This window comes from Poecilia formosa, unplaced genomic scaffold (assembly GCF_000485575.1).
Source record: "Poecilia formosa unplaced genomic scaffold, Poecilia_formosa-5.1.2 Scaffold35, whole genome shotgun sequence".
Taxonomy (NCBI): Eukaryota; Metazoa; Chordata; class Actinopteri; order Cyprinodontiformes; family Poeciliidae; genus Poecilia; species Poecilia formosa.
Window position 1 is genome coordinate 2,146,887 of NW_006799974.1, and position 12,920 is coordinate 2,159,806.

General features: G+C 38.6%; 1 protein-coding gene across 1 annotated transcript; it reads right to left on the bottom strand.

The window, feature by feature from the left end:
* Positions 1 to 2,494: 2,494 nt before the first annotated feature.
* On the bottom strand, positions 2,495 to 11,174 carry rom1b (retinal outer segment membrane protein 1b). The gene is made up of 6 exons (XM_016670554.1): positions 10,690 to 11,174; positions 10,413 to 10,583; positions 6,884 to 7,126; positions 6,113 to 6,300; positions 5,409 to 5,655; positions 2,495 to 3,281 (listed from the first exon to the last, which is right to left on the bottom strand). The coding sequence occupies exons 2-6, from the start codon at positions 10,560 to 10,562 to the stop codon at positions 3,024 to 3,026; spliced, it is 1,086 nt and encodes a 361-aa protein (XP_016526040.1). The 5' UTR covers positions 10,563 to 10,583; positions 10,690 to 11,174; the 3' UTR covers positions 2,495 to 3,023.
* Positions 11,175 to 12,920: the final 1,746 nt, after the last annotated feature.

Consider the following 12,920-nt stretch of genomic DNA (forward strand, 5'->3'; position numbering starts at 1 on the left):
AGAAAGAAAGATAGATAGATAGATAGATAGATAGATAGATAGATAGATAGATAGATAGATAGATAGATAGATAGATAGATTTTGTCAAATACTGATGAAAGAAGTTACCTTCAAATAATAAAAAAATGTTCTGTTTGTTATTTTGTCATCAGAAGTTATTTTATTAATTCTAAATGACCCAAAGTGAGAGTGTTGTAGTCTGATCAAATGTTAGATTGTTAAGAAACAAAAACAAAGTGATGCATCTTTTCATGCAATATATTTAAATATCTGGTTTCAGCTGTAAATATTTCTGTAATAAACTGTTTAGGGCAGTGGAATTAGTGTACAAGAGTCACTATAAGATCCTTCATATCTCATGCGGTTATGCAACTTTTATTTCACAGCACATTTGTTAAAGTCTGCTGGAGAAATAACTCCCTATCTCTGCATGATGTCACAAAGGAGAGGAAATGGACTGACTCAAACCTTTCCAAGGTATTTGTTATGATAGCATCAGCTTTGTTAATGAGCTGATTAACAAAGCTCATCAACAAAGTCAGTGGGCTCTTTCCTCGGAAAATAAAGAGTGTACTTCACTAATTTCTTAGTTTTAATTATTCAAATTGTAAATTTAAAAACTTTCTGTTTGTAGTTTTGTATCACCAACCAGGCCTTTAATTTTCAAACCCATTTTCAGATTTTCTGATTTTTGCCATGCATGAAGGCACTCCAAATGCTAACATAAATGTAGACTTTGATGGTAAGAAACACTTTTTGCTTCTTCATGCTCTTGATTTTGAGTTGAGATTTGACAGTGTAAACAAATAATCTTGTCTTGCAAGACAATTTCTGATCAACTTTTTGAGTTATGCTGTTTGACTACTCCGAAAGAAAATGTAATCAGTTTGTTAAAAATATTGCAGTATTAGCTCTGCACTCATCCGTGTTTATCAATGTTTCTCTCCTAGAGGAAGATACTAACAGAGCAGCTGATTCATGGTGTACGCTGGTTTTCTCACGCATGTAAAGCACATCTGTTCTGTCACGTGTTATGACAGATCATGGCTTCTTACGTCAAACACATATGAAAAGATATTTCTGAGAGGTTGGTTTTCTCTTCCTGAACTCATTTTGAACCGTCCAGGGTCACACAGCTGCTGTGCCGGAGATGTGAAATAAACTGCATCTTCTTTATTTTTGCACGAGGCTGCTGGGAAATTCCCCAAGCGGGGAGGGCTGGTGGATAAACAGAGCAGTGTATGTATTTTTCCTTCATTCTCACATTGAGAATCTCAATGGCCATTATTTTCTTTGACCCTTCAATAAAATAATGACAGAAGGCATTCTGTGTTGTTCTTGATTCATTGTTAATTGGAACAGTGTCTCATATCAAAATAAGATTAATTAATTTATCTCCTTGTCACATGTCAACATTTGTTTGTTATATACCTGCACATACTGAGCCTGAATTACTTTTTTTCTGTTAAAAGAAAGTCATTATTTCCACTGTTGCCACATGCTTGCTTAGAAGGAGCAAATGATAGAATAACTTTATCAGGAATTATGAACTAAATTTCATTACATTAATGAAATTTATTATTATGCATCAAATGAAAGGCAAAAAATTAATCTATGATTGTATTGTTCTGTATTGAATTGACTCAATGACATATTTCTGAATTGAATCAGTTTGACCTGTGAACTGCAACAATGATTATTTTATTCCTCTTGTTTCAAGCAAAATATAACTCTTGAAGCCATTTAAACTTTAATACTCAACATATTTAATCATTACCAGATCATGCTGACTTTTAAAAATGAACTTTACTGTCATAAAAGTAATTATTTCACTATATTTCACATATTTGCTTGTATTTGTAGCTATTATTGGACTAGCCCTGTAAATAACTTCTACTCTTTACTTTATTAGGAAGTAAGTATTATGTTTTAATATTTGACATTAAAATCAGTTATTTACCTTGACTTTTTTAATTAGCCTCCATTTGTGTTTCCTCGTTACAGAACCTTGCCTTTTGCAGCTACAGACAGTGACATTCACGTGCTTGTTTGGAACCAAAAGAAAACATTCATTGAACTTATTCTGTGATACAAATTTTATTTCAGAAGATCGTGCTCACATTGGGTAAACCTGTACCTATAGGACAAATCACTGTGATCCGTTCCTTGCAGATGAAAAAGCCCATTTCTTGTTTCATGCCAGCACATTTCATCGGTGTGCTCCAGCTGCCTCTGTGTGAAGGTGAGCGTTCTTGCGTGCTGCTGGAGGGGCTTGTTGGTTATCGCTTATGCAGCAGTTCTGGGATTAACAGCACTGGGATTATCAGATTGTTTCAGGGCTGCCAGAATAGATGCGATGACAGCTTCATGTAGGCCATCACACTCACACATACAGCATAATCACACACTCTTAATCCGCCCCTGCTTGCTGCCCTGAGATAACCCATAACACCTCGATTGTTTTACATGCACAAAAGGAAGCAGACACTACAAAGCAGTTAGAAACTTCTACCTTTAATTTAATATTCATGTGTCAGTTTAACAAGTGCCTAAGCATCTCATTGCAGTTCAGTACAAACTCTACAGCGGAGAGATGAATAATACAGTGCACATGGGATAAAACTTAGCTTCCTGAGTTTAACTTTCCCAAATTTGATTCAAAACATGTCAGATATGTTTTTTCTGTGTTTATGCTACACCTGAGTAAATTTTGGATGTCTTCTAGAAAAAGGAAAAGAAACAAAAGGTACTACACAACCTCGTGAGCGGATTCTCTGATGGTTCGTGGAGTCCTGCACAGAGAAGATTTATTTTTTCTTTGTGTTGCCCTGTTCTGGTCATGTTCAAGGGAGCTGTGGCTGCTTCATAGATGGAGCACAAATCAAGCCTACCGGTCTCAAAACCCAACCTGCTTCCATCCAAGTCACACAACCAAAAATGAAAATAAATAAATGAAACACAGACGCCCACTCTGCCTCCCATCCTCCTCAGCTCGTTTTTATATCTTTTTTGTTTTCTTTGTTCTAGCTGGCCGGAGGTGGCGTGGCGGCCTTCTCCGTGGCTTCATCTGCTTTCTCCCCCTCTTCAGGCCCTGCGGCTTCGGAAGCCGGATCGACTTGGGCAAACTTTAGGAGGTCGAGAGCCTTGGCTTTGACGTCAGCGTAGGTTGCCTTCACGTCCTTCTCCAGAATGTAACCCTCACTTTCACCCTCTGGAGACTCCAGAGCCATTGCTCCCTCCACGGCTGTCTGCAGGTAGCGCATGCTCAGGAGCACAGACAGCTGAAGAGAAAGAAGAATATAGTCAGATGGTTTGCATAACCCTTGAACTTGATTTACATCATAAAATTACAACTACACACTTCAATCCACAGACCATCACAAAGTAGAGCATAGCTCTAAAGTACAAGGAAAAGATAACGTCATTTTCAACATTTTTACCAATGAAAATCTTTTCTATGTACATTTCTTTTCATCCTTTGTGACTTAATTTATAAGTGTTGAAATTCTTCTTGTTACAAATTACAGCTAAAAAGTGTTTTGGAGTAAATTTCTACCAGATTTCTACATCATGAGACTAAAGTGTTTGACCATTTTGCAAAACAGTTTAAGCTCAGTCGGACTGGAAGGACTGCAATGAGCAGCAATTTTATATTGAAAACATGAATATATGTTTAATTGTAATTTTGTCTGCATGTTAGTCTCATTATTATATTCAAAGATAAACCTCTGCCTCAAGCTTAAAGCTTTTTGTGCGTATCATGTTTTCTTCCAGAATTGTGAGTATTTAGCTCCAGGTATCTTCATAACCAGTTTCCTCATTCCTGCTGCAGGAAATCATTACCACAGCATGATGCTGACACTTCTTCACATGTTTAGTCGTGACCTGACTCGTGTGTTATTTGGTCTGCGTTATACTCTTTGCTCTCTATTGTTTCCAGATAAGCTTCTTAGGCCTTTGTAATTTATAGTGAGGCGAAATCAAACACATACAGACTTTATTTACTGAATAGGTGCCCGTTGCACTGGATTTTATTTAGGAGTATCAGAGTAAATTGGGCTGAACATAAATTCAGATTTTTATTTGTCAAAGTTCCATTATTTACAGTTGGACTCTTCTTTGTACTGCTCTATCACATAAAACCCAACAAAACATAATAAAATTTGCTGAAATTGCAAAGGAGGTGTGAATACTTTTATAATGTGTCTATTTGCTCTTCATGGCTCCAGTTGTATTAAAAACAACAACACTCACACACAATGTTGCTCATCACATTTAATATCACGCTTCCTTTTCCTCTTTTTCAGTCAGCTGCAGGCAACATGATGCAAAGCCAGAAAAACAACTTGTGCTGGACTTGATGCCTCTATAACACGACAGCCATCTGTCCCAGTGTGAAGAAGACGAAGAAAACCTGCAGCACTCAGGTTCTGCATTTAGAAGTATGGATTGTGTGATCAGCTGTGGGCAGTGTGTGGTTGTGCATCGACTTCCTGTTTCAGCCTCTAGGGCTCGAGAATAGAATGTGACATCAATACCGGGACTTTACAAAGAGATGACAACGCATGTTTGATGGAACCAGGGTAGCTGGTGTGTTTGTGATGTTTTTTCTTTGTTTTAGTTGTCATGGGAGGCAGTGAGTCAGAAGACAAAAAGGCAAATAAGATTCTGGGGTTTTTTGTGATGCTGTCACTAAGGACTGTGGCGTTGCTTTTATTTCTTCCGGATTTAGAGACCCAGGGGTGTTTTGTTTAGGTTTGGCTCCTGCCATGAGTAGCCATGAGGACCATGGTTGATTACCACTTGACATAAGTCACTGACCACATAGATTACACTGACACTGGTTACAAACCACCTGACATTGACTACTGTCCACCTGACAATGACTACTGTCCACCTGACATTGGCTACTGTCCACCTGACATTGACTACTGTCCACCTGACATTGGCTACTGTCCACCTGACATTGACTACTGTCCACCTGACATTGGCTACTGTCCACCTGACATTGACTACTGTCCACCTGACATTTTTCAATACTGACACAAACTTAGATAAGATTACCAGATTTTAGCATGGACACAATTAACCATAGCCAGTCTAAACAGTTTTTCGCACAAATAACCTCTTGTCCTTTACTTGGACATGTTAGCATTGCAGAAAATGAGATTTGCTAACATGCCTTTACCATTTTCTGTGACACAGTTGTAGCCAAGCTCACTCTGTATCTTCAATAATAAAACTGTTTGCATTTTTTTTAACATGTGGTTGGACCATGACTATTTTTCTTTATTTAAATATCTGTGCAACATTGACTACTTAAATAGAAAGATAAATGCACAATCTGCTAATAAACTACTCCGTCTCACTGATTTACTTCCTAGCTACATTTTTTCACCTTTGCTCACCTGAATTAAGATGACTGACAGCACACCAGGTCCGGTTGAGTTCATCAAACCCATGTAGTAGTCGGTTAAAGCCTGCCTGCAGCCACGGCTGTACAGGTTGAGTTCCTCTGATTGGTATTCATAGTTGTAGTGGGCCCTGCTATCTGTCAGCTGGTTCTGCAGGCAAGGCCGAGGGGAGGCAGGGTTGCAGCAGCTGAAAGGAACGCCATCTAACAGATAGCGGCCATCCACGTTACTCCGTATACGACTGCAGGTAATAGATGAAAACGATGAAGAAGTATAAAGGTTAAAAGAGAAAGGAGACAGGAGGAACAAAACCTTTTAAAAAATGTTAAGGGCCTGGGATTCAGCTTAGTGAATCAATACAAGTGGCATCGTGTCAAAACCTCTGTTTACTCATTGCCTTTCACTTATTTAATCTTTGACCAACCAATCCTCTCATGCTTCAACCTCTCTGTCTCTCTTTTCAAAACTAAAGGCCATGTCTATTTTTAAACCATCTCCTCATCTCCTCTGCACATCAAGCTTCCTCTCTTTCTCTCTCTAACATGTAGTTTGACCTTTTTGGATGTGAAGTCCACTCATCTGTCATTTATGCGGCCCAATTCTCTCTCTTACACCCCACATCATTTTAGATTCTCTGCTTTTGATCTCATTTCTCTTCGTCTCATATCATACTTGTGTATTTGTTGTTGTTTACTCACTCCTTGACTTCCTGGGAAGTGAAATCCAGGTATCGGTTGCTGACCCACTGGACCTCGAACCAGTCCTTGAAGTTGTTGTTTCCACAGCAGCGAAACTCCATCTGCAGACGATCAATGGTCTCCTTTTGGAAGCAGCGGCCAGGGACGTCCGTATCCTTGTAGAACCGGATGCCATTCCTCAGACCCACCTAACAACAAAGAATACCGTTTGCAAAATGTTTTAGAGAATTAAATAATGCAGTAGTTCTAGTACCAGGACCCTCTCTATCTTGCATGTTTTAGTTATTTTACTAAAACTTAGATGACTGCATGATGAACAGGCTTCAGACAAAGGAAGGATGCTATGCTAAGCAGAAACACATCTAAAACATGACAGATAGTGAGTCACAAATATCAAACACTGATGTATTTTGTGCTAAAAACAAAATCTTGCTTTGCTTTTTTATCTTTAAATGTAACAGGTTTTAAAAATTTAAAACCTGTTACAGGCAAATAAATTTTATGCAAATTTATTTGCATTACAATAGATGCAACATTGAATGTTTTCTGTTTCTTTTCCAACAATTTTAGGTGTTTTCATTCATAAATGTGTCAAAAAAAAACAACAATATTTTTCACACATTTTCTTCACACAGTTCTTTTATGCTATTCCATCTTCATCTTGTATTCAGATCAGCTAACCCTTTTAACCTATTGAGGTCACATTGTCACACTGTAATTCACCCTCTTGATCTGTCGGGATCAATACTCTTTTTTTTTAGTGACTTTCACCTTCAGCGACTCTTCCAGCCTCCCCTGCAGGGCATAACTGAGGACGACCACAGCAAGGAGCAGGCAGCACAGCAGCACAGCCACAGCATACCAGCCCAGCAAAAGGACCCTCCAGCGGGGGAAGCGGCTGGCATCCAGGGAGTCCTGGCACACCCGACTGGCAACCCAGTTGGCTCCAATGGAGGCCAGGCCGACCATCATTAGGAGGTTTGGTACTACATGGATCTCTGTGTTCTCCATCACCTCAAGAACAAGAGAAGAGTCAAAGAATGCAGCTGTCACTTTGTAACTTCCTCTCCCTTTTCACTTTCTTATCTGATAGATGTGCTTTATTACACATACAAAGTTCATTATATCTGTACATTTGTTAGACTTTTAACTTTAAGTGGATTTATAATACTGTATTTTATGTTGCTATTCCAAACCAGATTTCACAGTTAATTTCAACCTTTTTTAATTTGAATTATAACAAACTATCCGTAACCATCAGAGAAAGCTGCTACTTTTTCATAAGATGCTAATGTTGGCATGTTAGCAGAAGTAAGCCAAATACTTAAAGTTAGCATCTTGTATGATGTGGATGTCAATGTTAGCTAATGTTAGCATTAAAACTAATAATAGTATATTAGCTAAAGGGAGCATAATAGCTAACTTTTGAGGGAAATAAACTATTTAGGGAAATAATTGCAAACATTTTAATTTAATTTAATGTTGCTATTAACATGTTGCTGTTAACAATGTGTAGCCTTAGCATTGTCAGCATTTTCTAAGAAATGAAATTTTTCATTATATAATTAAGTTAAGTATGTGTTTTAGATTCCTACTGGGCCTAGCCTGGACATATTACCATTATTATTGTGAATTATTTTAGGGGATGGATTTTTATTGCTGTTATTGCTGAACTTTTAAAATAGTTGATGAAAATACATTTTGATTGTAGTTTAACTTTTTTCTTCTTTTCTTTATTTGTGATCTGCAAGACTGTGCAAAAGGGTTGAATGTAATATTCTCTTTTTTGTTTTTAAGACTCTTAAGACCTTTCTGAAATATTGCATGCTTAATTTCCAACTTTTACTTTCAGGTCAGCAGATCAGATGCTTCTAACAGCAGCTGAAGTTTATTGTAAATCCAGAGATGAAAGAGCTTTGCAGAGGCAGCCCTGACACTGTGGAATAGTCTGCCTCCACAAAAGACAGGTTTAATCAATATATTTTTTTAAATCTTTGATTCTTGGTCTTCAAGACAAAGTGAGATATTCTAATGGTGTCTATTTTCCTTTTTCCTTTTGCATAGGTTTTTACCTTTATTTATTTATTTTTTTATTTTTGTCATGTTTTACTTGCTGTACAGCACTGTGGTCAAGTATTTGTTTGTAAAGTTCTTTGTGCACAAATATGACTGATTAATTGATTGGTTGATCTTTGATTTAACACACTTATCTGAATTTGATAATGCAATTGTTTCCTCAGTACTTCAAACACCATCATATCCATTAGGTAAATAATCCCTTGATTGATTGATTGATTGATTGATTGATTGATTGATTGATTGATTGATTGATTGATTGATTGATTGATTGATTGATTGATTGATTGATTGATTNTTGATTGATTGATTGATTGATTGATTGATTGATTGATTGATTGATTGATTGATTGATTGATTGATTGTCTATCAATTTTCAGTTTTGGATGATATTTTGCTGAGTTTTTTTTTTATTTTTTAATCTGCACTAATTAAACAAACTATTAGATTTTAATCACTTCACCCAGGGTTACTCAAGGTCAGTCCTCAAGAGACAGTGTCCTGCATGTCTTAAATATTGCTTAGATATTATTGATTTACCATACCTGAATTAAATAAGTGTTTAATTAGCAGGCGTCTGCTGAGCTAGGTGACATGTTGAGGAGCTGAATCAGCCATTTGAACGCGCTGAGTTAGAGCAGGGATACGTCTAAAACATGCAGCCCACTGGAGTTCAACACCTCTGGCTTAACCAAAATTAGTCAAACAATTTGCAAACATTTTAATTTAATGCAATGTTTCATTAAACCTTTGCTGCCTCTTGGCCAGGACTACCTTGAGGAAAAGGTTTTTAATCTCAATGGGACTTTGCTGAGGTAACATTAAAAACTATCGGTTGAATGTAGACACTGTTTTAGAGAAAATCTCATGTATGTTTACCAACAGAGATATAAAAATGAATTTATCAAATTCCAACAAATTATTAAAATGTAATGATAAAACTTAAACATTTTTCGAGCCTCAGATGATTATAATTATTTTGATCATCAGCAGGTTTTTTGACAAGTCTTTTTTTAAAAAACCCATAAAATTAGGATTTTTTTTATGCTTGGCTCTGCTGAAGTTATCCTGCCAGACCACAGCCTGTTTACCCACAAAGCCAGCAGCAGTTACTGCAGAGAGCTGCCCACACCAACGCAGCAGGTGACTGATTAAGGCATAAAACTTTAGTGAAATAGTATTAAATATAAGAAAAGGTGGCATTTAAATGTTTTACTAGCAAGTTTAGCATTAGCTTAGCATTAGCTTAGCATTAGCGCTACTCATTAACTAGCTAATGCTGGATATAAACCCAAATTTTTGTCACTTCTCAATTACACATCCTATGATGCTGCTTACATTTTTACCAATGATTCATGACACAAACAAAACCACGTTATACTGTGCTGGCTGTTGAAACAACTTTTCTTGCTTTTTTTGTTGTTTGTTAAATTTACAGGTATTCTGTCAAAGCGAGCATTGCTATCTTCTGACCACTTGTAATATGACAATTAAAACCCATTGTGTTGGTTCCAATTTTAATTATCAGTCTTTTTAACAATAAAGTGGAGCAAAATGCAAAAAAAAAAAACCTATTGATGTTTTTCTCCACTTAAAGAGAATATTTTTTGTAATTCCTTCCTGATACCATTTTTCAAACGCTTCATAACTCCAGTCACACTGAGGCTTTATCTATTGGATTATCCTTGTGGAGATCAATCGATATACTAAGGCATTCGCTCATGCCTTGCTGCTTTCCTGTGTAGTCGTCTGGATTTCAACGATTCCATCTTTTCTAAAATCCAATAGTGGCCAATCACGTGCGGTGACTGGATGGCGTGAACAAATACACAACTCTTCCAGAGGCTGTAACCTTCGCCTGCTGGCCACCTCAGCAATCAATACACACTGCATGGTAATGATTCTGGAAGAGAAATGCTGAGGTTTAAAAGAAGCTTCTCAGCATGCTGCACCCAACATGACTTTATATGCATGAGTGCCCATGTTGACACTTGTATTTTGTCTGTTTTGTTGTTGAAGGATTAAGCAAAGTTTACATTTAAAGGACAGATAAGCGACAGCGGAGCGGGTTCAGTAAACTGCTGCGCTCCGAAGCAAATGTCTGAGCAAACAGTCACATATTTGTCTGACTCTAAATAGACAGATTTGTTGTTTTTAAACTTTAGTACCACTTGGGCGTCTAGTGCGTGGTTCATCATTCGTGTGAGTGTAAGAGTTGCTCTACCTCGTCTCTACGAAGCAGCTCGATCTTGAGATAAACCCCCAGACAAAAGATGAAGGCCCCACACATCACTGCCAGCCAGGAGAGCAGCCAGAGGCCCTGGGCCAGACGCACCCGCCTCTGCTGGCTGAACTTCATCTTCAGCAGCGCCATGGCTTACTACCATGCAACGATCAGCGCAAAGACAAGGAAGAAACGTGAGATAAGGAGTCTATCCAGATGTGATGAAAAGCTGACAGCTCACAAGAGAGAGAGAAAGTGGTTTCAGTGTCGTACAAACTTTGCAACTGGAATGATCAGTTGTTGGTGCAGGCCTTTTGCTTGGTGAGTTATAAGCAGGTTGAGCTCATCTAAGTTGTTCCAGGTGGAGCGGATAAGCAGGTAGATCCTTGAGATGGTGAAGGACGCAGTCGACCTCAGAGGATAATCCAAATTCTTTCACTCGGTTGGAGAAGTTGTGCTGAAAAGATTCCTTGTAATCCAAATCAGTGTGGAGACCACAGCAGGAAAGTTAAAGAGGAAAAACGACGAAAACGAAATAAGGATGAAAGAGATAATAATCCGTTTCCAGAGTTTACAGGGTTTTTCTAAAGATTTTTTTTCACAAGGCCGTCTTCCCCCCCTTCCTTCAAGCTGAAACCACCTATTTCTTCCTTGTGATGTGATGTTGTCTTTTGATGGCACCCCGCTGGGTCTGTGCAGGTGCAGCGCCCCCCTAAACCGCTGCAGCCATGGTGGGAGGTGAAAGAGACTGGGCTAAGTGGAGAGTTTGGAACCGTAATCCCCCATCAGAGTCTCCAGGATCCTATTAAGCCCAGGGGCCAATTGGAAAGCAGGCCAGTGTCTGATCAGCAAACTTGTTCTGATGGACACATCACAATGGGCGGGTCTGTTGGTGTATATCTACAGTAGCCTTACCTGAAACCTGTCAGGTTGATCAATATGGAGGCCGAAAAATCAGGAAATGCTTTGTTATTGTTTGAAGATTACAGGGATTTTGTCTGTTAGTCTCAATAAAGTGAAATTTATTCACCTTGATGTTTTATTATGCTGTCAAAAGCCTCAGCCTGAGTAATTTCTTCAACTAAGTGACAAAACTGATCTCAATCTGATTATTGTTTCACATAAAAACAAGTTGATTTCCAGCCTGATGTGCAGTTTTGAGTGAAAATGATCTGAATTACTCAATTCTTTGATTCCTAGTTAGGAATAATTAGACTTAGAATAAACTTTTCTAGTTAAAAATTTTTAAAACCAAATCCACATTGTTTGTAAAATGACTCTTGAACAGCATTAACAGTGAAAGTATGAGAGGAGTTATGCCTACAGAGGATTATGTGGGGAGGTTGTGAGGTGGGACCAATTGGCTTAAACTGTCATTGTAAGTATTTATGACAGCTTGAATCAGAGCTCCAGTTAGCTTGACGTGAGTTGCATGTTATTAACTTTCATAGTCTCTGGTAAAAGTATTCACAACCCAGTGTTTTATTTGGTATTTCATTCTAAGAACAACACACATCTTTTTATTTACAGGCACGTGCAGAGGGTTGGGGGGGGAGGGGTAGTTGGGGGTGCTTGAGGACCTGCCCCTTTTGCTCCTTGTCCCCAAGTGCCCTTTTGGTCAAATGGTTTTTTTTGTATTATTATTTCCTAAGCCCTCTTCTGACACATAACATGTACTAAAATTATTTGCATTTTGTTGGAGGTTTTTTTGTACAACATAATAACCCGGTCACCTTGTTACTTTTGACCTTTTGCCCGTGACGCAGTTGCCTTTCGCACAGTGAGATTAGGCAGCAAACTGGACCTCAACGTAGTGAAAGTTCCAGATCACAGAACAGTTTTTGGTGAATTGAAAAGAAAAAGAAACGCTTTTGGTGAATAAGACTTGCTACTTGTCAGATGACAGCAAACCACGTTGAACGTTGTATCGTTTCTGCTTCAGCACGGAGTAGCGGTTTAAGCAGAGAGGTAATGAAATACAACAGACACTGACAGGCCTCTGCCTTTCTCTGAAGAACTACTGAGCGGGAGGAGACAGCCAAGTGAGGAAAAACTGTTCTTATCTATCGATTCAGTATTTTTATCATGCAGACATTCGGCTGTTGTTGTGCTAATTAGCTAGCTGCTAGCTAACGACTTTGTTAGCAAAGCAAGATAAATAAAAAGCTTCTTCCCTGTATCATTAATGATACCTGACTGGCTGCTGGTTCCCGACTCGCTTCTGGTTCCCGACTCGCTTCTGGTTCCCGACTCGCTGCTGGCTGCCTACTTCCTGCTGGCTCCCAACTTCCTGCAGGTTCCCGACTTGCTGCTGGTTCCCGACTCGCTGCTGGCTCTCGACACGCTGCTGGCTCCCTACTTCCTGCTGGTTCCCTACTTCCTGCTGGCTCCCGACTTGCTGCTGGTTCCCGACTTTCTGGTGTTTCTCGACTTTCTGGTGCTCAATAAAAGACAAGGACAGAACTGGGCTCCTGTTTCGTGAACTTAAAAAGTTATTTGCCTAACATA

What these genes read in the sequence shown, in the direction of transcription:
- rom1b (XM_016670554.1), bottom strand. Translation starts at nt 10,562, where the DNA reads ATGGCGCTGCTGAAGATGAAGTTCAGCCAGCAGAGGCGGGTGCGTCTG. An exon ending in GGCTGGAAGAGTCGCTGAAG is followed by an intron (nt 6,301 to 6,883) that starts GTGAAAGTCACT and finishes CTTTGTTGTTAG; the next exon opens with GTGGGTCTGAGGAATGGCAT. An exon ending in ACTTCCCAGGAAGTCAAGGA is followed by an intron (nt 5,656 to 6,112) that starts GTGAGTAAACAA and finishes TATTACCTGCAG; the next exon opens with TCGTATACGGAGTAACGTGG.